This window comes from Bombina bombina, chromosome 8 (assembly GCF_027579735.1).
Source record: "Bombina bombina isolate aBomBom1 chromosome 8, aBomBom1.pri, whole genome shotgun sequence".
In the NCBI taxonomy this organism is placed as follows: domain Eukaryota; kingdom Metazoa; phylum Chordata; class Amphibia; order Anura; family Bombinatoridae; genus Bombina; species Bombina bombina.
In genome coordinates, this window is record NC_069506.1 from 160,983,404 (window position 1) to 161,008,348 (window position 24,945).

Here is a 24,945-nt window from a genome sequence, read left to right on the forward strand (position 1 = left end):
CGCGTGTTTTTATAGATATTTATGTGTTTATGTGTTTTTACACATTATTTCTTGCCGTTCTGTTAAAATATATTTTAAACGACACCCTTGTTTTATATGTTTAATATGTATTAAATGCTTTTATGTATCAACTGTGCCACTCTTAGATCTTATATCTAGATATCAAAACCTACACATCTATACAGCACAACTACCATAATTGTAGCTGAGCTATATCGCTATACAATTTCTCAGACAGAATACCATATTTTCACACCTATACTGCACCAGACCTCGCCAAGATTTGGCGCTCCTTTCTAAACCACGTTTTGAAAAATGTCTCTCTCTATACACTACAGTCACCACGGCACCCTATAGTTTCTCCTTTTTTTCTCTTAACCGTCGGTCGAATGACTGGGGGGCGGAGCCTGAGGAGGGGCTATATGGGCAGCTTTTGCTGTGCTCTTTGCCATTTCCTGTTGGGGAAGAGAATATTCCCACAAGTAAGGATGACGCCGTGGACCGGACACACCGTTGGAGAAAGAAATTTATCAGGTAAGCATAAATTCTGTTTTTTGTGTAAATAAACCCGTTTTAATTTTATCTCACAGCCAGTGCTCCTATTTCATTTTTTGTTGATTTATATACACATACACACTATAAAAACTGAATGTTTCTGGATTTCTGGCTCCTATATTTCCAAACTAGCTCCTTAATTTTAAATGTTTTTCTTTAAATATGAATAACAAAATTTATGCTTACCTGATAAATTACTTTCTCTTGCGGTGTATCCAGTCCATGGCTTCATCCTTTACTTGTGGGATATTCTTATTCCCTACAGGAAGTGGCAAAGAGAGCACACAGCAGAGCTGTCCATATAGTTCCCCCCTAGCTCCGCCCCCCAGTCATTCGACCGAAGGTAAGGAGAAAAAGGAGAAACCATAGGGTGCAGTGGTGACTGTAGTTTAAACAAAAAAAATATTTACCTGACTTAATTGCCAGGGCGGGCCGTGGACTGGATACACCGCAAGAGAAAATAATTTATCAGGTAAGCATAAATTCTGTTTTCTCTTGCAAGGTGTATCCAGTCCACGGCTTCATTCTTTACTTGTGGGATACCAATACCAAAGCTTTAGGACACGGATGAAGGGAGGGAACAAGACAGGTACCTTAAACGGAAGGCACGACCGCTTGCAAAACTTTTCTCCCAAAAATAGCCTCTGAAGAAGCAAAAGTATCGAATTTATAAAATTTGGCAAAAGTATGCAGTGAGGACCAAGTCGCTGCCTTACAAATCTGTTCAACAGAAGCCTCATTCTTGAAAGCCCATGTGGAAGCCACAGCTCTGGTAGAATGAGCAGTAATTCGTTCAGGAGGCTGCTGGCCAGCAGTCTCGTAAGCCAACCTGATGATGCTTTTCAGCCAGAAGGAAAGAGGTAGCAGTCGCTTTCTGACCTCTCCTCTTACCAGAATAAATAACAAATAAGGATGATGTTTGTCTCAAGTCTCTAGTTGCTTGTAAATAGAATTTTAAAGCACGAACCACATCAAGATTGTGTAGCAGGCGTTCGGACACAGAGAAGGAACTATTATTTCCTGGTTAATATTCTTGTTAGAAACAACCTTAGGAAGAAAACCAGGTTTGGTACGCAAAACAACCTTATCTGCGTGAAACACCAGGTAAGGTGAATCACACTGTAAAGCAGACAATTCTGAAACTCTTCGAGCAGAAGATATAGCTACCAAAAACAGAAATTTCCAAGATAATATATTAATATCTATGGAATGTAAAGGTTCAAACAGAACCCCTTGAAGAACTGAAAGAACTAGATTTAGACTCCATGGCGGAGCCACAGGTTTATAAACAGGCTTGATTCTGACTAGAGCCTGAGCAAATGCTTGAACGTCTGGTACCTCTGCCAGACGCTTGTGTAAGAGAACTAGCTGACAATCCTTTCTCCAATCCTTCTTGGAGAAAAGACAATATTCTGGGAATCCTAATCTTACTCCATGAGTAACCCTTGGATTCACACCAACAAAGATATTTTCGCCATATCTTATGGTAGATTTTCCTGGTGACAGGCTTTCTAGCCTGAATCAGAGTATCTATAACTGACTCAGAGAAACCACGCTTTGATAGGATTAAGCGTTCAATCTCCAAGCAGTCAGACGCAGAGAAACTAGATTTGGATGCTTGAATGGACCCTGTATTAGAAGATCCTGCCTCATTGGCAGTGTCCATGGTGGAACAGATGACATGTCCACTAGGTCTGCATACCAAGTCCTGCGTGGCCATGCAGGCGCTATCAGAATCACCAAAGACTTCTGCTGCTTGATTCTGGCGACCAGACGAGGAAGAAGAGGAAACGGTGGAAAGACATAAGCCAGATGGAAGGACCAAGGCGCTGCTAGAGCATCTATCAATACCGCCTTGGGGTCCCTGGACCTGGATCCGTAGAGAGGAAGTTTGGTGTTCTGACGGGACGCCATCAGATCCAATTCTGGAGTGCCCCATAGCTGAGCAATAACCTCCGGGTGGAGTTCCCACTCCCCCGGGTGAAAAGTCTGACGATTTAGAAAATCCGCTTCCCAGTTGTCCACTCCTGGGATGTGAATTGCTGAGAGATGGCAGGAGTGATCCTCCGCCCACCTTATTATTTTGGTGACTTCCTTCATCGCTAAGGAACTCTTCGTTTCCCCCTGATGATTGATGTAAGCTACAGTCGTGATGTTGTCCGACTGAAATCTGATTAATTTGGCCGCAGCTAGTTGAGGCCATGCCTGAAGCGCATTGAATATCGCTCTCAGTTCCAAAATGTTTATCGGGAGAAGAGATTCTTTCCAAGACCATAAGCCCTGAGCTTTCAGGTAGTCCCAGACTGCACCCCAGCCTAACAGACTGGCATCGGTCGTTACAATGATCCATTCTGGTCTGCGGAAACATGTTCCCTGAGACAGAAGATCCTGAGACAACCACCAGAGAAGAGAGTCTCTGGTCCCCTGGTCCAATTGTATCTGAGGAGACAAGTCTGCGTAATCCCCATTCCACTGTTTGAGCATGCACAGTTGCAGTGGTCTGAGATGTATTTGAGCAAAAGGGACTATGTCCATTGCCGCTACCATTAATCCGATTGCCTCCATGCACTGAGCTACAGATGGCTGAGGAGTGGAATGAAGTACTCGGCAAGAATTTAAAAGCTTTAACTTTCTGACCTCCGTCAGAAATATCTTAATTTCTACCAAATCTATTAGTGTTCCCAGGAAGGGAACCCTTGTGAACGGGGACAAATAACTCTTTCACCTTCCACCCGTGAGACCTTAGAAAGGCCAGTACAACCTCCGTGTGAGCCTTGACTCTGGGAAAAGACGACGCCTGAATTAGGATGTCGTCTAGGTAAGGCGCTACTGCTATGCCCCGAGGTCTTAGCACCGCCAGAAGGGAACCTAGCACCTTTGTGAAAATTCTGGGAGCAGTGGCCAAACCGAAAGGAAGAGCCACGAATTGGTAATGCTTGTCCAGAAAAGCGAACCTGAGAAACTGGTGATGATCTTTGTGGATAGGGATATGTAGGTACGCATCCTTTAAATCCACGGTAGTCATATATTGACCTTCCTGGATCATTGGTAAGATTGTTCGAATGGTCTCCATCTTGAATGATGGGACTCTGAGGAATTTGTTTAGAATTTTTAGATCCAGGATTGGTCTGAAAGTTCCCTCTTTTTTGGGGACCACAAACAGGTTTGAGTAAAAGCCCATTCCTTGTTCTGCAATTGGAACTGGACATATCACTCCAATCGTGAGTAGATCTTCTACACAGCGTAAGAACGCCTCTTTCTTTGTCTGAAGACAGACAAGAAAAGTGAAACCTTCCCCTTGGAGGGGAGTCCTTGAATTCTAGAAGATATCCCTGGGTAACAATCTCTACTGCCCAGGGATCGTGAACATCTCTTGCCCAAGCCTGAGCGAAGAGAGAGTCTGCCCCCTACCAGATCCGGTCCCGGATCGGGGGCTACCCCTTCATGCTGTCTTAGTAGCAGCTGCAGGATTCTTGGCCTGTTTACCCTTGTTCCAGCCCTGTAAAGGCTTCCAGGTTGCCTTGGGCTGTGAAGCGCTACCCTCTTGCTTTGCAACTGTAGAGGCTGAAGCGGGACCGTTCCTGAAGTTACGAAAGGAACGAAAATTAGCCTTGTTTTTAGCCCTAAAGGGCCTATCCTGAGGGAGAGTATGGCCCTTTCCCCCTGTGATTTCTGAAATAATCTCTTTCAATTTCGGCCCGAAAAGGGTCTTGCCCTTGAAAGGGATATTTAGTAATTTGGATTTTGATGACACATCGGCCGACCATGACTTGAGCCAAAGTGCTCTACGCGCCATAATGGCGAAACCTGAATTTTTTGCTGCTAACTTAGCCAATTGCAAAGCGGCATCTGTGATAAAAGAATTAGCCAGCTTTAATTCTATCCATGACTTCGTCATATGAGGTCTCCCTCTGGAGCGACTCCTCCAGCGCCTCAAACCAAAAAGCCGCTGCAGTAGTTACAGGAATAATGCAGGCAATGGGTTGAAGAAGTAAACCTTGCTGAACAAAAATTTTCTTCAGTAAGCCTTCTAACTTTTTATCCATAGGATCTTTAAAAGCACAACTGTCTTCAATTGTAATAGTTGTGCGCTTAGCCAGTGTAGAAACTGCCCCCTCTACCTTAGGGACCGTCTGCCACGAGTCCCGCCTGGGGTCAGTTATGGGGAACATTTTCTTAAAAATAGGGGGGGGGGGGAACAAAAGGGACACCTGGTCTCTCCCACTCCCTAGAAACAATGTCCGCCACCCTTTTAGGGATCGGAAACACATCAGTGTATACCGGGACTTCTAGGTATTTGTCCATCTTACACAATTTCTCTGGAACCACCATAGGGTCACAATCATCCAGAGTGGATAAAACCTCCCAAAGCAATATGCGGAGGTGTTCCAATTTAAATTTAAACGCTTGTGGATCTGATTCTGCCCGCTGAGAAACCTTTCCTGAGTCGGAAATGTCTCCCTCAGACATCAAATCCCTCACCGCCACTTCAGAGTGTTGTGAGGGTACATCAGATAAACCTCCCAAAGCTTCTGACTGCTCATAATCTGATCTTAAAACAGAGCTATCACGCTTTGTAGGAAAAACTGGCAGTTTGGATAGAAATGCCGCAAGGGAATTATCCATGACTGTCGCTAGTTGTTGTAATGTAATAGGGGCCAATGCACTAGAGGTACTTGGCATCGCTTGCGCGGGCGTAACTGGTGGCGACACATGGGGAGAGGAAGGCGGACTATCCTTGTTACTTTCAGTCAAAGAATCATCTAGGGCTACATTTTTAAGTGACACAATATGATCTTTAAAGTGTATAGACACATTAGTGCACTTGGAACACAATTTTAGAGGGGGTTCCACCATGGCTTCTGAACACATAGAGCAAGGCCTTTCCTTAGTGTCAGACATGTTTAACAGACTAGTATTATACACAAGCAGGCTTGGAAACACTTTATTAAAATAAAAATTACAATTTGGAAAAAACGTTACTGTGCCTTTAAGAAATAAAAAGCGCACACAATTTTACAAAGCCGTGAAAAATGAACCAATCTTTTTGAAATTTTTACTGTATGAGCCTAAGGCTTTGAAATGATTGCACAACAATCTTCAGCCCGATTAACCCCTTAATGCCCAAACCGGAGCAACCTAAAGCTGACAACCGGTTAATAAACTACAGCACCTTGCCACAGCTTACTGCTGTGGCCCTACCTGCCCTTAGGGATTAGTTTTGGGGAAAACAAGCTTCTTTGAAGTCCTCAAGCAGTCTCTGGACCCTCCATGTGAAGCTGCATGAACTGTCTGCTAATACTAAGTGCGCAACTGAGGCGCGAAATTAGGCCCCCTCCCCCTCCACTCCGGAGTTGTGGGGCCTTCAAAATCCCAATTAGGTGACTAAACATATGCCATGTGGAAGATAACCCCATAATAAACACACAAAAGTGCTTAAAAGTGTCTATAACGAGTATTTTTTCCAAATAAATAATCGATTGCCCTGTAACAGTGTCCACCAGCCTATTGAGCCCTGTTAAGTAAGCCTTGAATTCTATACTGAGTCTCAGAACATAGCTTACCTTCCCCACATGGGGATTCTTGTCAGTCTTTTAGCATTAACCGAATCTTGTCTAGAAAAAGATGACTGAACATACCTTATTGCAGTTAAGCCTGCAAACTGTTCCCCCCAACTGAAGTTTTCTGGTACTCCTCAGTCCTGTGTGGGAACAGCAGTGGATTTTAGTTACAACATGCTAAAATCATTTTCCTCTCAGCAGAATTCATCACATTTCTGCTATAGAGTAAATAGTACAAACCTGTACCATTTAAAAATAACAAACTCTTGATTGAAGATATAAAACTACAAATCTAACACCACATTCACTTTACCCTTCCGTAGAGTGGCCCTGCTGCCAGAGCCGGCAAAGAGAATGACTGGGGGGCGGAGCTATATGGACAGCTCTGCTGTGTGCTCTCTTTGCCACTTCCTGTAGGGAATGAGAATATCCCACAAGTAAAGGATGAAGCCATGGACTGGATACACCTTGCAAGAGAAATATATATATATATATATATATTCACACATAAATTACCATATAATTAATCCGAATGACCTGATTTTGTCACCATATTTACAGATGAGATATGGGGGCATATTTATCAAGCTCCGAATGGAGCTTGATGCCCTGTGTTTCTGGTGAGCCTGCAGGCTCGCCAGAAAACATAATTTATGCTTACCTGATAAATTTATTTCTCTTGTAGTGTGTTCAGTCCACGGGTCATCCATTACTTATGGGATATATTCTCCTCCCCAACAGGAAGTTGCAAGAGGATCACCCAAGCAGAGCTGCTATATAGCTCCTCCCCTCACATGTCATATCCAGTCATTCGACCGAAACAAGACGAGAAAGGAGAAACTATAGGGTGCAGTGGTGACTGGAGTTATAATTAAAATTTAGAACCTGCCTCAAATAGACAGGGCGGGCCATGGACTGAACACACTACAAGAGAAATAAATTTATCAGGTAAGCATAAATTATGTTTTCTCTTGTTAAGTGTGTTCAGTCCACGGGTCATCCATTACTTATGGGATACCAATACCAAAGCTAAAGTACACGGATGATGGGAGGGACAAGGCAGGAACATTAAACAGAAGGAACCACTGCCTGTAGAACCTTTCTCCCAAAAACAGCCTCCGAAGAAGCAAAAGTGTCAAATTTGGAAAATTTGGAAAAAGTATGAAGTGAAGACCAAGTTGCAGCCTTGCAAATCTGTTCAACAGAGGCCTCATTCTTAAAGGCCCAGGTGGAAGCCACAGCTCTAGTGGAATGAGCTGTAATTCTTTCAGGAGGCTGCTGTCCAGCAGTCTCATAGGCTAAGCGTATTATGCTACGAAGCCAAAAAGAGAGAGAGGTAGCCGAAGCCTTTTGACCTCTCCTCTGTCCCGAGTAAACGACAAACAGAGAAGTTTGTCGAAAATCTTTAGTTGCCTGTAAGTAGAACTTCAGAGCACGTACCACATCTAGATTATGCAAAAGACGTTCCTTCTTTGAAGAAGGATTAGGACATAAGGATGGAACAACAATCTCTTGATTGATATTCTTGTTAGAAACAACCTTAGGTAAAAACCCAGGTTTAGTACGCAGGACTACCTTGTCTGAATGAAAGATCAGATAAGGAGAATCACAATGTAAGGCAGATAACTCAGAGACTCTACGAGCCGAGGAAATAGCCATCAAAAACAGAACTTTCCAAGATAAAAGCTTAATATCAATGGAATGAAGGGGTTCAAACGGAACACCCTGGAGAACTTTAAGAACCAAGTTTAAGCTCCACGGAGGAGCAACAGCTTTAAACACAGGCTTAATCCTAGTCAAAGCCTGACAAAAAGCCTGGACGTCTGGATTCTCTGCCAGACGCTTGTGTAAAAGAATAGACAGAGCAAAAATCTGTCCCTTTAGTGAACTAGCGGATAAGCCCTTTTCTAAACCCTCTTGTAGAAAAGACAATATCCTAGGAATCCTAACCTTACTCCATGAGTAACTCTTGGATTCATACCAATATAAATTTTTACGCCATATCTTGTGGTAAATTTTTCTGGTAACAGGTTTCCGAGCCTGTATTAATGTATCAATAACCGAATCCGAAAACCCACGCTTTGATAGAATCAAGCGTTCAATTTCCAAGCAGTCAGCCTCAGAGAAATTAGGTTTGGATGGTTGAAAGGACCCTGAATTAGAAGGTCCTGCCTCAGGGGTAGAGACCATGGTGGACAGGACGACATGTCCACTAGGTCTGCATACCAGGTCCTGCGTGGCCACGCAGGCACTATCAGAATCACCGATGCTCTCTCCTGTTTGATCCTGGCAATCAGTCGAGGAAGCAACGGAAAAGGTGGAAACACATAAGCTATGTTGAAAACCCAAGGGGCTGCTAGTGCATCTACCAGCACCGCTCCCGGGTCCCTGGACCTGGATCCGTAACAAGGAAGCTTGGCGTTCTGGCGAGATGCCATGAGATCCAGATCCGGTTTGCCCCAACGAAGAATTAGTTGGGCAAATACCTCCGGGTGAAGTTCCCACTCCCCCGGATGAAAAGTCTGGCGACTTAAAAAATCCGCCTCCCAGTTCTTCACGCCTGGGATGTAGATCGCTGACAGGTGGCAAGAGTGAGACTCTGCCCAGCGAATTATCTTCGAGACTTCCAACATCGCTAGGGAACTCCTGGTTCCCCCTTGATGATTGATGTAAGCCACAGTCGTGATGTTGTCCGACTGAAATCTGATGAACCTCAGTGTTGCCAACTGAGGCCAAGCTAGAAGAGCATTGAATATTGCCCTTAATTCTAGAATGTTTATTGGGAGGAGTTTCTCCACCTGAGTCCACGACCCCTGAGCCTTCAGGGAGTTCCAGACTGCTCCCCAGCCTAGTAGGCTGGCATCTGTTGTTACAATCGTCCAATCTGGTCTGCGAAAGGACATTCCTTTGGACAGATGAACCCGTGATAACCACCAGAGAAGAGAATCTCTGGTCTCCTGCTCCAGATTTAGCAAAGGGGACAGATCTGAGTAATCCCCATTCCATTGACTTAGCATGCATAGTTGCAGCGGTCTGAGATGTAGGCGCGCAAATGGCACTATGTCCATCGCCGCGACCATTAAGCCGATCACTTCCATGCACTGAGCTACTGATGGGCTTGGAATGGAGTGAAGGACACGGCAAGCATTGAGAAGTTTTGATAGCCTGGACTCCGTCAGGTAAATCTTCATCTCTACAGAATCTATAAGAGTCCCTAGAAAAGGGACCCTTGTGAGTGGTAACAGAGAACTCTTTTCCACGTTCACTTTCCACCCATGCGACCTCAGAAATGCTAGAACTATCTCTGTATGAGACTTTGCATTTTGAAAACTTGACGCTTGTATCAGAATGTCGTCTAGGTACGGAGCCACCGCTATGCCTCGTGGTCTTAGTACCGCCAGAAGAGAGCCCAGAACCTTTGTAAAAATTCTTGGGGCCGTAGCCAACCCGAAGGGAAGGGCTACAAACTGGTAATGCCTGTCTAGAAAGGCAAATCTTAGGTACCGATAATGATCTTTGTGAATCGGAATGTGAAGGTAGGCATCCTTTAAATCCACTGTGGTCATATATTGACCCTCTTGGATCATGGGTAGGATGGTTCGAATGGTTTCCATCTTGAACGATGGAACCCTTAGGAATTTGTTTAAGATTTTTAAATCTAAGATTGGTCTGAAGGTTCCCTCTTTCTTGGGAACCACAAACAGATTTGAATAAACATTTTCTTAAGATAACCCTCTAATTTTTTATCCATTGGATCTGAGAAAGCACAGCTATCCTCCACCGGGATAGTGGTACGCTTGGCTAAAGTAGAAACTGCTCCCTCCACCTTAGGGACCGTCTGCCATAAGTCTCTTGTGGTGGCGTCTATAGGGAACATTTTTCTAAATATCGGAGGAGGGGAAAAAGGCACACCGGGTCTATCCCACTCCTTACTAATAATCTCTGTAAGCCTCTTTGGTATAGGAAAAACGTCAGTACACACCGGCACCGCGTAGTATTTATCCAGCCTACATAATTTCTCTGGGATTGCCACCGTGTCACAATCATTCAGAGCCGCTAACACCTCCCCTAGCAACACGCGGAGGTTCTCAAGCTTAAATTTAAAATTTGAAATTTCTGAATCCGGTCTCCCCGAATCAGAACCGTCACCCACAGAATGAAGCTCTCCGTCCTCATGTTCTGCAAATTGTGACGCAGTATCAGACATGGCTCTCGTGTCATCGGCGCGCTCTGTCCTTAACCCAGAACTGTCGCGCTTGCCTCTTAACTCTGGCATATTGTATAACACTTCTTTCATAACATTAGCCATATCATGTAAAGTGATTTGTAAGGGCCTTGATGTGAATTAACCAAGGTGAGGGGAGCTGACGGTGTGGGTTAAGAGAGTTGTGTCTAAGTGTTTATCACAATGTGTATTATCACAGTATTATTACAAAATAAAATAAAAAATAATTAAGCTTATATACAGATTGTATTTATTTAAAACACTTTAAAACAAGTTGAATATAAGTATAGAGCTCTAATACTTTAAAACATTAAAAACAGTGTACAATTATATAAGGACAACATTGGAGAATTATGAGCAGTCTTTTTGATTTGTTTTCAATTTGTTCATATAATTTGATCATATAATTTGATTGATTTCGTGTTTCGTTAAGAAAGTTTTTATATGAATGTTCTATTTTTACTCACGTTTTAGTCCTGAATAAAAAAACTTTTTAAAGGCTTTTTAAAGAGGGCCTTAGTATATGTCCAGGATAGGCCGTTGAGGAGACAAAGGAAATAGGTGACTGTCTTATGTTTAAGACGCTCCTTCTCTAAAAAGGTCAGAATTGGCAACTTATGTAAGGAAAAGTTGTAACGTTGTTTCGATTTTAGAAGATTCTTTTCTTTTCGTTCCAATTCTTAGATAGTCTTTTTAGGAGGAGAGACAATTTGTGTCTCTATATTAGATATGTTTGGAGAATTCGATATGCTTAAGGTTTCTTTGCCGTTTTCACTCGTAAGTGTGATGTTAGATAGAAAAATGGACTCGTTGGTCTCCGAGACTTTTTACCCTTTTGATGTGGTAGATTTAATATCTAGGGTTTGCAGGAGTCTCTAAGAGGCTTGTAGTGTTTGTTGGTATTATCGTCTTTGGTCCAAATTGTGATCGTTGGTCTCTGAGACTGTTTACCCTATTTGTTATGGTAAATTTGATGTTCAGGGTTTGCTGGAGTCTCTAAGAGGCTTGAAGTATTTCTGGATAATACTATCTTGGATCCTTATATCGGTTTCGGAATACAGGTAATTTTACTTTGAAGGTTCTGAGGACCGGGATAATTTTAACTGTCCGTAGAGGTTCCTTGTAGTGAACTGCTTCTTCTTACGCTTGTCAGCGTTCAAACGTTAGATATGGTGAATCCGTTTAAAAGTTCAAAATCCCACAGTGTGGGCATACAGTATCAAAAGAGGGTGCACACTCAGGTGGGCAAATCTACGCGTTTCGGCGGATGCCTTTATCAAGATGCCTCTGAGAGTGTTCGCGGTCATTTTTAAAGGTGTAGGTGAGTCCTGATTGGTCAATTTGTGACCAATCACTGCTCAATTTTAGAGCGTTTTTTTCACATTTATTAGCGTATAATACAAGATAGACAAGTTGTTAATATTAAGTGTTAAACACTTTGTTAGATTTAATTACAAAATGTGATCTAATACTTTATCTGATGAATTTTGTGTTTGTGTGTGTACCCTCTTAATAAATTAGTGTTTGAGAATAACCAATAATGGGATAGAAGTAATCAGATAATGTGATAACTTGGGTTTAAAGATTGAGCAATACAGTGCTAGTCTTGGCCGTGTCATAGAGGTGTGTAGTTTGGGTTCTCGAGTATTTTTGTTCTTTATGGAACTTTTGTTGAAGCCAATGATATTATAATATTATAACACTGATTTTTCAAATATGGTTTATTTTAAAATTAACTAGTTATCGCAGTATAGAAATAGATACTTTAAATTTGATAGTTTAAATTAGAAAATTCAGATCGAACTCCATATTTAATCCATATGGGTGTAGAGTTTTAAAGGAGTAAATGTACTCCGCTTCTTTTCTAAGTAGGAGGTTTTCTAAATTACCACCTCTGGGATTGAGGAAAACTTTTTTAACTCCCCAAAATTTACTCGTCGTGGATGTTGCCTTTGTGATGTTCAGTAAAATGTTTGTATAAGTTGGTGTTGGTTGATTTATGTTCTATATGATGAAGGTGCTCTCTTATGCGGTCTCTGAGCATACGACTAGTTTGACCAAAATATTGTAAACCACATAAACATTGTATGCAGTAGATAACATTCCTATCAGAACAGCGTATAATTTCTTTGATATTGATGTATTGATTATTATTAGTTGATTTTAAGGTTTTTATCTTGCTGCTATGTTTGCAAGATTTGCAGGATATGCAAGGGAAATAGCCTTCAACTTTTTCATTATTAAGATCAGTTGTGTTGGGGTTATGGGTGGCCTTTTTCTTGAATTCACTTGGTGATATGTTTTTAAGATTTTTTGCTTTCTTAAAAATGATGTCTGGGTGGTTTTTCAGTCTATGTCCTATAACTTGGTCTTGTTTTATATAGTGCCAGTGTTTGTTTAGGATCTTTTTTATTTCAAAATGTTGTGAATTGTACTGTGTTATGAACGGTATAAACAATGGATCATTTATTTTTGGGTTGATTTCTGGCTTTTGTTTGGGTGCAAGTATTGAGTTTCTATCCATTTCTTTTACCTCTAGTTGTGTTCTATCCAGTGATTGGATATTATATCTTTTTTCAATGAATCTTTGTTTTAAAATTTCTGATTGAGTAGAGTATTGGTTTATGTCTGAACAGTTTTTTCTAATTCGAGTAAATAGATTTTTGGGAATATTTGTTTTCCATTTATTTAAATGGCAGCTTTTATTGTGTATGTAGTTGTTGGCATCAGTTTTTTTAAAATAGGTTTTAGTTGTGATTTGTTTGTCTTTAATCTATTCATGGGCTTTTTTGAACATAAATACATAAACTCTAGCCCATGGGGGGCGAACCTTGTGCTATATTATCGCTACATAGATGACCTATTTATAATTTGGAAAGGCGAACCTGAACTACTAGAATTATTCCTAGAAGATTTAAATAACAACACACTGGGCCTCAACTTCACTCACGAATTCAGCACAAATTCTATCAATTACTTGGACTTAGAAATAGAAATTAAAGACAAACTAATCACAACTAAAACCTATTTTAAAAAAACTGATGCCAACAACTACATACACAATAAAAGCTGCCATTTAAATAAATGGAAAACAAATATTCCCAAAAATCAATTTACTCGAATTAGAAAAAACTGTTCAGACATAAACCAATACTCTACTCAATCAGAAATTTTAAAACAAAGATTCATTGAAAAAAGATATAATATCCAATCACTGGATAGAACACAACTAGAGGTAAAAGAAATGGATAGAAACTCAATACTTGCACCCAAACAAAAGCCAGAAATCAACCCAAAAATAAATGATCCATTGTTTATACCGTTCATAACACAGTACAATTCACAACATTTTGAAATAAAAAAGATCCTAAACAAACACTGGCACTATATAAAACAAGACCAAGTTATAGGACATAGACTGAAAAACCACCCAGAAAGGGTAAGAAAGCAAAAAATCTTAAAAACATAATATCACCAAGTGAATTCAAGAAAAAGGCCACCCATAACCCCAACACAACTGATCTTAATAATGAAAAAGTTGAAGGCTATTTCCCTTGCATATCCTGCAAATCTTGCAAACATAGCAGCAAGATAAAAACCTTAAAATCAACTAATAATAATCAATACATCAATATCAAAGAAATTATACGCTGTTCTGATAGGAATGTTATCTACTGCATACAATGTTTATGTGGTTTACAATATTTTGGTCAAACTAGTCGTATGCTCAGAGACCGCATAAGAGAGCACCTTCATCATATAGAACATAAATCAACCAACACCAACTTATACAAACATTTTACTGAACATCACAAAGGCAACATCCACGACATGAAATTTTGGGGAGTTAAAAAAGTTTTCCTCAATCCCAGAGGTGGTAATTTAGAAAACTTCCTACTTATAAAAGAAGCGGAGTACATTTACTCCTTTAAAACTCTACACCCATATGGATTAAATATGGAGTTCGATCTGAATTTTCTAATTTAAACTATCAAATTTAAAGTATCTATTTCTATACTGCGATAACTAGTTAATTTTAAAATAAACCATATTTGAAAAATCAGTGTTATAATATTATAATATCATTGGCTTCAACAAAAGTTCCATAAAGAACAAAAATACTCGAGAACCCAAACTACACACCTCTATGACACGGCCAAGACTAGCACTGTATTGCTCAATCTTTAAACCCAAGTTATCACATTATCTGATTACTTCTATCCCATTATTGGTTATTCTCAAACACTAATTTATTAAGAGGGTACACACACAAACACAAAATTCATCAGATAAAGTATTAGATCACATTTTGTAATTACATCTAACAAAGTGTTTAACACTTAATATTAACAACTTGTCTATCTTGTATTATACGCTAATAAATGTGAAAAAAAACGCTCTAAAATTGAGCAGTGATTGGTCACAAATTGACCAATCAGGACTCACCTACACCTTTAAAAATGACCGCGAACACTCTCAGAGGCATCTTGATAAAGGCATCCGCCGAAACGCGTAGATTTACCCACCTGAGTGTGCACCCTCTTTTGATACTGTATGCCCACACTGTGGGATTTTGAACTTTTAAACGGATTCACCATATCTAACGTTTGAACGCTAACAAGCGTAAGAAGAAGCAGTTCACTACAAGGAACCTCTACGGACAGTTAAAATTGTCCCGGTCCTCAGAACCTTCAAAGTAAAATTACCTGTATTCCGAAACCGATATAAGGATCCAAGATAGTATTATCCAGAAATACTTCAAGCCTCTTAGAGACTCCAGCAAACCCTGAACATCAAATTTACCATAACAAATAGGGTAAACAGTCTCAGAGACCAACGATCACAATTTGGACCAAAGACGATAATACCAACAAACACTACAAGCCTCTTAGAGACTCCTGCAAACCCTAGATATTAAATCTACCACATCAAAAGGGTAAAAAGTCTCGGAGACCAACGAGTCCATTTTTCTATCTAACATCACACTTACGAGTGAAAACGGCAAAGAAACCTTAAGCATATCGAATTCTCCAAACATATCTAATATAGAGACACAAATTGTCTCTCCTCCTAAAAAGACTATCTAAGAATTGGAACGAAAAGAAAAGAATCTTCTAAAATCGAAACAACGTTACAACTTTTCCTTACATAAGTTGCCAATTCTGACCTTTTTAGAGAAGGAGCGTCTTAAACATAAGACAGTCACCTATTTCCTTTGTCTCCTCAACGGCCTATCCTGGACATATACTAAGGCCCTCTTTAAAAAGCCTTTAAAAAGTTTTTTATTCAGGACTAAAACGTGAGTAAAAATAGAACATTCATATAAAAACTTTCTTAACGAAACACGAAATCAATCAAATTATATGATCAAATTATATGAACAAATTGAAAACAAATCAAAAAGACTGCTCATAATTCTCCAATGTTGTCCTTATATAATTGTACACTGTTTTTAATGTTTTAAAGTATTAGAGCTCTATACTTATATTCAACTTGTTTTAAAGTGTTTTAAATAAATACAATCTGTATATAAGCTTAATTATTTTTTATTTTATTTTGTAATAATACTGTGATAATACACATTGTGATAAACACTTAGACACAACTCTCTTAACCCACACCGTCAGCTCCCCTCACCTTGGTTAATTCACATTTCGTCTCCTGACAGTCGTTTGAAGGAACAACTGTCAATAATTGTAGGGTACAGAGCGTGGTTACAAAAATTATTTTCTTTAGATAAAAATTATTTATCTCTAAATATACATACACTAGGTGCACTCACTCTATACCTGTTTCTCCTAAGGGCCTTGATGTACTTGGCGCCTCAATCTCACGCACCTCCCGAGCGGGAGACGAAGGTACTGACACGTGAGGAGAGTTAGACGGCATAACTGCCCCCTCGTTGTCTGGTGATAATTATTTAAGCGGTACAGATTGATTTTTCAAAGTAACATCAATACAATTGGTACACATATTTCTATTGGGCTCCACAACGGCTTTTAAACATAATGAACAAGCAGATTCCTCTGTATCAGACATGTTTAAACAGACTAGCAATGAAGCTAGCAAGCTTGGAAAATACTTTCAATAAGTTTGCAAGCAATATAAAAAACGCTGCAGCGCTTTTAAAAAACACAGTTGAGTAACTAAAGAATAATTCAGTTATAGTCAACAATTCTTTAAATGTATTAATTAGCAGAGGATTGCACCCATTAGCAACCGGATGATTAACCCCTCAGTACCCAAAAAAAACGGATATCAAATTAATATAATACGTTTTTATCACAGTCTAACACACTGTCACAGGTCTGCTGTGACTGATTACCTCCCTCAAAAAACGAATTTTGAAGACCCCTGAGCTCTCTAGAGACGTCCTGGATCAAGGAGGAAGAAGCAGGAAGACTGTGCTAGAATTTTAACTGCGCAACAAGGCGCTAAAAAGAGGCCCCACCCGCTCATTTACAACAGTGGGAGACCTGATATAACGGTTTCTATGCAGAAATATACGTTAGCCATGTGGAAAGAAATTCATGCCCAAAGGATTTATCACCAAAGTACCTCACAAAACGAATAACATGCCAGTAAACGTTTTGAAAATAAACTTCTTTAAATGTCATGCAAAGTTATCACTAAGCCTGCAACCAGTCGCTACCACTGCAGATAAGGCTTAAGCATTATTTCAGTATTAACAGTATTTTCACAGTCAAATTCTAGTCCCTAGAAAATAACTCTACTGTGCATACATTTATCAGCCTGATACCAGTCACTACTACTGCATTTAAGGCTGTACTTACATCATACGGGTAACAGCAGTATTTTCTTAGTCAATTCCATTCCCAGAAAATATTGTACTGCGCTATTCCCATGTTCTGAAGTTACCCCACTCCTCAGAATGTCGAGAACAGCCAGTGGATCTTAGTTACGCCTGCTAAGATCATAGAAAACACAGGCAGTTTCTTCTTCCAAATACTGCCTGAGATAGAAAAAACAGCACACTCTGGTGCCATTTAAAATAAACTTTTGATTGAAGAATAATTAAGTAAAAACTCCAACTCCTCCCGCGACCTCCTTCTTTGTTGAGGGTTGCAAGAGAATGACTGGGTATGACATGTGAGGGGAGGAGCTATATAGCAGCTCTGCTTGGGTGATCCTCTTGCAACTTCCTGTTGGGGAGGAGAATATATCCCATAAGTAATGGATGACCCGTGGACTGAACACACTTAACAAGAGAAACAGCAGTTATGAAGCAGTCGGACAGACATCGCCGGAAATCAACCCCTGCTGGCGGCGAGTCTGCAGGGGGAGGCGTTGCACCAGCAGCTCTTGTGAGCTGCTGGTGCAATGCTGAATACAGCGAGGTCTGTCGCACCTGATCCGCACTGTCGGATCAGGTCCGACAGACCTTGATAAATAGAGGAAATTGTAAACAAAAAGACACAAATTCAAAAGCGATGCAAGAAAATGCAGTTTTTTTTGTAGAAAATGCGGGAAATAAACTTTTGCTGTTTCAAAATGCACATTTGTCATAAAAATAATATACTTAAAACATGTTGTTAAATTATTATATAGCATTATGAAGTATTCAGTTCCTTTGAAAAGACATTACAGAGGTGTGAATTCTACTCCATCGATATCACCTGTGACGTCATTAGCTAACAACGAAAGCCCATCCTACTGACAGTCATGACAATCAAGTGCAGGCAGTGCTTAAAGGACCAGTGAGTACAGTAGATTTGCAGTATCAACACATGCATGATAACATGACAATGCAATAGCACTTAGTCTGAACTTATTTCACTTATGTCTATTTCCACTACTCCTGTATCATGTGACATGCATCAGCCAATCACAAATGCATATACCTATATTCTGTGAATTCTTGCACATGCTCAGGAGCTATTGACTCAAAAAGTGTAAATCTAAAAAGAATGTGCACATTTTATTAATGAAAGCAAACTGGAAAGTTGTTTAAAATCGCATGCTCTGTCAATCATGAAGTTTTATTTCGACTTGAGTGTACCTTTAAGGAGCAGCCGCTGCAACTGAGCATGCATCCTACATATTTACACACTGAGCATGGGAGCATGTCTCAACCTTATTAATATTCAAAAATAAATGTAGATCTCATTGTCTGGATTTATTTTGAGGGGGCAAGAGTTTCAGAGAGGGCTGTTGTTGGCTTGATTGCAGGATATCATAACAATATGAAGAATTATATAAAGGTTTTTAAAACAAAAATCAGTAACAAAATCTTTTGTACTCATACAACAAAGGCCAATGTGTTTTTAATGGCCATATAACAGTCTCATGAACCTTTAAATTATATATATTTTTTACATTCGCATAGTTTATATCAGCAATTAAAGGGAGTCTAGTCATAAATAAACTTTTATGATTCAGAAAGGGCATGTAATTTTAAGCAACTTTCCAATATACTTTTAACACCAATTTTGCTTTGTTCTATTGGTATTCTTAAAGGGACAGTCTAGTCCAAAACAAACTTTCATTATTCAGATAGGGCATGTCATTTTAAACAATTTTCCAATTTACTTCTATCACCAATTTTGCTTTGTTCTCTTGGTATTCTTAGTTGAAAGCTAAATCTAGGAGGTTCATATGCTAATTTCTAAGCCCTTGAAGGCCACATTTTAGCTCAGGGCATTTTAGCTCAGGGCCACATTTTAGCTCAGGGCCACTAGAGTGCTAGTTCATGTGTTTCATATAGATAACACTGTGCTCATGCACGTGGAGTTCCTATGAGCCAGCACTGATTGGCTAAAATGCAAGTCTGTCAAAAGAATTGAAATAAGGGGCAGTTTGCAGAGGCTTAGATACAAGGTAATCACAAAGGTAAAAGGTGTATTAATATAACTGTGTTGGTTATGCAAAACTAGGGAATGGGTAATAAATGGATTATCTATCTTTTAAAACAATAAATATTCTGGTGTAAACTGTCCCTTTAAATGAAAGCTAAACCTAGGTAGGCTCATATGCTAAATTCTTAGCCCTTGAAGTCCAGCTCTTATCTGGATGCATTTTGACATTTTGTTCACTACTAGAGGGTGTTAGTTCATGTGTGCACAATAGATAACATTGTGTTTATGCCAGTAGAGTTACCTAGGAGATAGCACTGATTGGCTAAAATGCATGTCTGTCAAAAGAACTAAAATAAGGTGGAAGTCTGCATAGGCTTAGATACAAGTTAAATCACAGAGGTAAAAAGTGTATTAATATAACTGTTGGCTATGCAAAACTGGAGAATGGGTAATAAAGGGATTATCTATCTTTTTAAACAATAAAAATTCCGGTGTAAACTGTCCCTTTAAGTACTGATATGCAAAAGATGTACATACAAAATAAATAGTTTAAAATTATTTTAAACAGTCACTATACTGAAAATTAGCAAACAAAAACCCTGGAGAGTATTTTCACCTTACTTGGAATTATAGCCAGTTAAGGTTTGTTTGTAAATGAGTTTGTCTACTGCTTTGCTTTTCAGTCTTTCTAGTGATGGTGATGCAAACACAAAATTTACACACAAAAACAAAACAAGATGTGCTTAATATCACTTTAAAAGGTACAATAAACACATTTTTCTGTAGTATTGCAATAAGTTAAAGGGACACTAAAAAAAACTCATTTCAGATATAGAATGCAATATAAAATCTCTATATAATTTACTTCCATTATCAAAATATGCACAGTTATTTCATATGCACCCTTTCTGAGGTTCCAGCTCCTACTGAGCATTTGCAAGAGCTCCTAGTATATACCTTTATGTGTTTTGTGATTGGCTAATAGCTGTCACATGATACAGGGGTAGGACAAATTGAAGTAACTTTGAAATGTATCAGAAAATACTACTTACTTGAAAATCTAACTAAGGGCTATTTCATTGTCTTTTTATTATGCAATTATTGATTATGCAATTGTAATTTATTTAATGGTCCTTTAAAGGGCCATAAAAGATGACAAAATTACATGCTCTAATTCGTTAGAGCATGTACATTTTAAGACTATGGACCCTACAGTAATTTGTGTGCAGAGGGGTTAAACACATAGTAGAAGTACCACTCGGGACACGCTACTCAGATGTGCAACTAGCACTACTCATTGGATTGGGCACCGCTCGGGACCAGCAGTGCCCTACTGTGAGCGGCACTACTACTATGTGTTTAACCCCTTTGCAGATGTTAAACACACAGTAGTACAGGCTCGATAGCTATAAAATTACATGCTATAACAAATTTAAGCATGTAATGTTTAGACTATTATGGCCCTTTAACACAGCAAGTGAGTTTAAATGTTTAAAATGCATCAACATTTCCTGCTGCAATTGTTTTCCAATAGCCAAACTCCACCCACCACTTGACTTATTTAGAACAGCCAATCAAGACTTGCTACTAGACCAGACAAGGCTAGCCACGATCATTCCTTTAGCAAAATATTAATTGTTTTGCATTCCATTATCTTAAAATTTCTACTAAAGCTAATCAGGGACAGATATGTGGCAAGGTTAGTCTTGTGAAGCCTGTTATGTGCTCTTCTAGCTGTCAGCTTTGTAATATTCTTAATTAATATATTATATTAATAATATAATGTACAAGCAAAGGGGGCAAACTACATAAAAGAATACTGTAAAGTTGCTTTACTACACATACATACATTTTATACAAAAATTTCAAAGTGTTTACTGTCTCTTTAAGGCAGGTGTTCTCAAAAGTAGAAAGTGATCTACTAATAGATCTAGAAGGTCTCGCTAGCAGATCACTAGAACGTTGTTTGATTTCCTGTTTACCCCTCCTCACTAAAGTCAAGTCAACCCTGCTTTAAAGAGATATTAAAGTGAATGTAAATTTTAATGCGAAAGTGTCCAGTTTTTAAAAATTCAATTAAAAAAAGGGGCACTTTAATTCATCAAAATTTACATTTCACTCCTGTAACTCGACAGCTGCTCCAGCTTCCTCCGGTCGTTGCAAGCCATTTCTGATGTCAGAAATGATGGATGGGTCATCCTGCAATCACGGCTTCCCCCCGGGGAATCAGTGTCTGATTTAATGCCGTGATTGGAGGAAGCCGGATTCCTCATTTTAGACCCAGGAAGAGGCTTTGCGACGGGTGGAGGAAGCTGGAGCTGCTTCCAGCTGTTAAGAGTAAAAGGTAAGTTTTTTTTCACAACAGGAGTGAAATGTAAATTTTGATGAATTAAAGTGCCCCTGTTTTTAATCAAATTTTTAAAAACCGGGCACTTTAGCATCAAAATTTACATGCACTTTAAACACTTAGAGATGGTAATATAAAATGATAAATCCTATATATAAAAAACTCTGCAATATACTTTTATTATTTTTTTGTCCTCTTGTCCTGTAATTCCATTCTGAAATTGTGAGCTTTTCAGTTCCTGTTAGAAATGGAAGTGCAGAACACTGTTATATTCCACACAGCCATTGGCTGCACACTCTAGTGACCTATTTATAACTGTCCCTAATTGGCCACAGCAGAGAAGGTAACCTAAGTTACAACATGGCAGCTCCCATTGTTTTATAGACACTAAAACTTTACACTTATTTTGTCAATATTTAAACAGCTAATGAAACTTTAAAAATACATCTACATTTTTCTCAGACTAATATTTTCTTTGAATGCATCATTCTACCTAGAATTTATTTAGTGTTTAATGTCCCTTTAAAATGACGTCTGTAGAAGTTCATTTGTACATATGGCTACATTCTAAAAAATCATGCTTGTAAAATTTAACAAATAAACAAACAAGGGGAGAACTGCAAATAATTTAAACACAAAATCCTACAATGTTTTAGTGCAATAATTTTTTATATTGTTCATGTGTAAAACGCACAATAACCCTATAAAGTACTCAATACAATCAACTCAGAATTTTATTAAATACCTGTAAGTTATCAAAAGGTATGAAATCTCATGAAGTGGTTACTAAATCAAGACCATGCCCATCCACACAGTCCCGGATAGCTTTAATTATTTAAAAAAAAAAAAATAATAATTGTAAAAAGTTTAGTTACAGAAATGTGTGTGTTTCTCAATTTCTAACATCTCCAGTATAGCTGAAGGATTCATGATGCAAGAAAAATAATCTACTCAGCGAAAATACAGCACGGAAACAAAAAATGAATTGTTTATAAAGGCGCAAATAACAAAACGGTTGGTTCATATCGGAAATCAGCCCCTATACAAAAATGTCAAAAGGTCAACTTTATAGTAGCACAGGGTCTTTTGGAAATCTTTTTCCTTGTATAATATGCTCAAGGAACAATAGAATACAGAAACCCCTCCCCCCCCCACACACAGTATTGTAATTGTCCTGTAATTTTGCTGCAGGTCTCCCTTTTTTCATTTCTCGTCCTCTCTGTTGAAACTTGATTACACACTACAGAAGAGGGAATCCTGGGTATGTTTGTTCTATGCTGGTAAACTGAGCTTCTTTCCCTTTAGAACTGCAGGAAAAAAATAAGAAAAAAACAAATTTAAAAGCTTTTATAGCAAGCTGAACATACCAGATCCTATATCCCTCCTCAGCGTCTAGCCGGAAACAGAGGAAAACGTAGACCACACACAGCTGTGGGGGGTGCACGCCAAAAAGCTGTGCATATACAATATAGTCCAAAACAGCAGCACTGAAGCGCAGCAAAATAAATGTTGAAAAAATAACTTTTATTAAAGCATTGAAATAAAATCAGAGACAGCCCTAAGGGTGTTCTCTGGCTGCCTCTGATTTTATTTCAATGCCTTAATAAAAGTTATTTTTTAAACATTTATTTTGGTGCGCTTCAGTGCTGCCGTTTTGGACCATATTGTTAAAAGATTATGTGTTTCTATAATTGATTCAGTTTAGCCCTAGTGCACTGGGTTTGAAACCTGTCCTCAGGCCTCTCTAACAGGCCAGATTTTGAGAATATCTGAACTAGAGCACAGGTGAAAAAATCAGCTGTTTATTTCACCTGCTCTCATCCTAGGTAATCCTGCAAATCTGGCCTATTAGGGACGCCTTAGGCCATGTCTGAAAACCAGTAACCTAGTGCAATTATTTTTTGAGGAAATTCTGACACTTTCAGGGAACTACAATTTAAAGCAACAAAACACCTTTTTGTTCTCATGCTATAGAACATTATATCAACCAAATATAAACATTTTCAAAACAAATATGAATACCTTGCTTGTTGCAACAGTTTTTCAAAAGCCAAATTCCACCACTACTTAACTTATTTTGAGGCAATCTAGGTTTGTTAAAGGAGTATACAAAGGCTAGCCAGAGTCATTATGTTATTAAAAAGGGATATGAAACCCAAACGTTTTCTTTTGTAATTCAGACAGAGCATACGGTTTTAAAAAAGTTTCCAATTTACTTCTATTATCTAATTAGCTTTGTTCCCATGTTATTCTGTGTTGACAAGATACCTAGGTAGGCACCTGGAGAACTACATGGCAGGAAACAGTGCTGCCATCTATTGCTCTTGCAAATGCTTAACATTCTTGTAAAACTGCTGCCATAGAGTCCTTTTCATCAAGAGATACAAAGGGAATGAAGAGGATTTGATAATAGAAGTAAATTAGAAAGATGTTTAAAATAACTTGCTTGCCACAAGCCAAATTAATTATTTAAAACAGAGAGAAACCTCAAAATAAAGCGTAGCAGTGTAATACAGCATGAATATGCTCATGTCCATGTCAAAATAGCCAGCAATAGTGCGGTTTGTTCTGATTCAAACTACTCACCTCAGCAGGACATACAACTAAACATATTCATGTTGTGTGCCCGCATGTCAACTATTTCCCAGAATTCTCATGGGTCATAACTTTTCTTCAGAAACCAACAGTACAATGGAAAGTAAAATGGGTGAATGAGTAATATGAGAATGCACAAAGGGTTGGGTACATATAATCTAGGCCAGTGTTTTTCAACCAGTGCGCCGTGAGAGATCCTCAGGTGTGCCGCGGCAGACTGACAACAGTGCGGGGGTGTTTGTGAATGAATGTCAATATGTCATGTATAGTTTGTAGGAGGCATGGCATGACAGCACAGTACAGTGTGTGTATGTGTGTATATATATATATATATATATATATATACATACTGTATATATATCCTGTATTAGGCTACAATGTGTGATTTTGTAAAATTTTGGGATGGTGGTGTGCCACAGGATTTTTTTAATGTAAAAAAGTGTGCCACAGCAAAAAAAAGGTTGCAAATCACTGATCTAGGCTATATAAGCAACAGTCCTCTTTGTTCACCTTCTTTACCTTGAAATAAAAGGCTCACATATTATAAATATATATATGGCTTTTTTTGTAAATAAAGTTGTCCCTTAGCTCTTCTTGAAGTTACTGAGCACAATAGCAACCAATAATCATAAAAAATAAAAATCACTGTATATATCTATATATATCCATAAACACACTAGCTAAGCTAAAAGAATCTTATGTTTTGTTCTCAATATATATTATATTCATGTTTTATGATTAATACATAAACAAACAACAAAAAATACTGAGCTAAGTTAGGAAAATATTGACTAATAAGTTAGAAAAAAAAACATAACTGCTGCTTAAATGATTGTCTTAATTTTT

The 24,945-nt window shown here is 38.8% G+C and overlaps 1 protein-coding gene across 1 annotated transcript in view; it reads right to left on the reverse strand.

The window, feature by feature from the left end:
• Positions 1-22,154: 22,154 nt before the first annotated feature.
• KDELR1 (KDEL endoplasmic reticulum protein retention receptor 1) overlaps positions 22,155-24,945 on the reverse strand; it is a 100,269-nt gene continuing 97,478 nt past the window's right edge. The window contains exon 5 of the mRNA XM_053690670.1: positions 22,155-22,811. Within this exon, the coding sequence (XP_053546645.1) occupies positions 22,777-22,811 (35 nt within the window). The 3' untranslated portion in view covers positions 22,155-22,776. The remainder of the gene's footprint in view (positions 22,812-24,945) is intronic.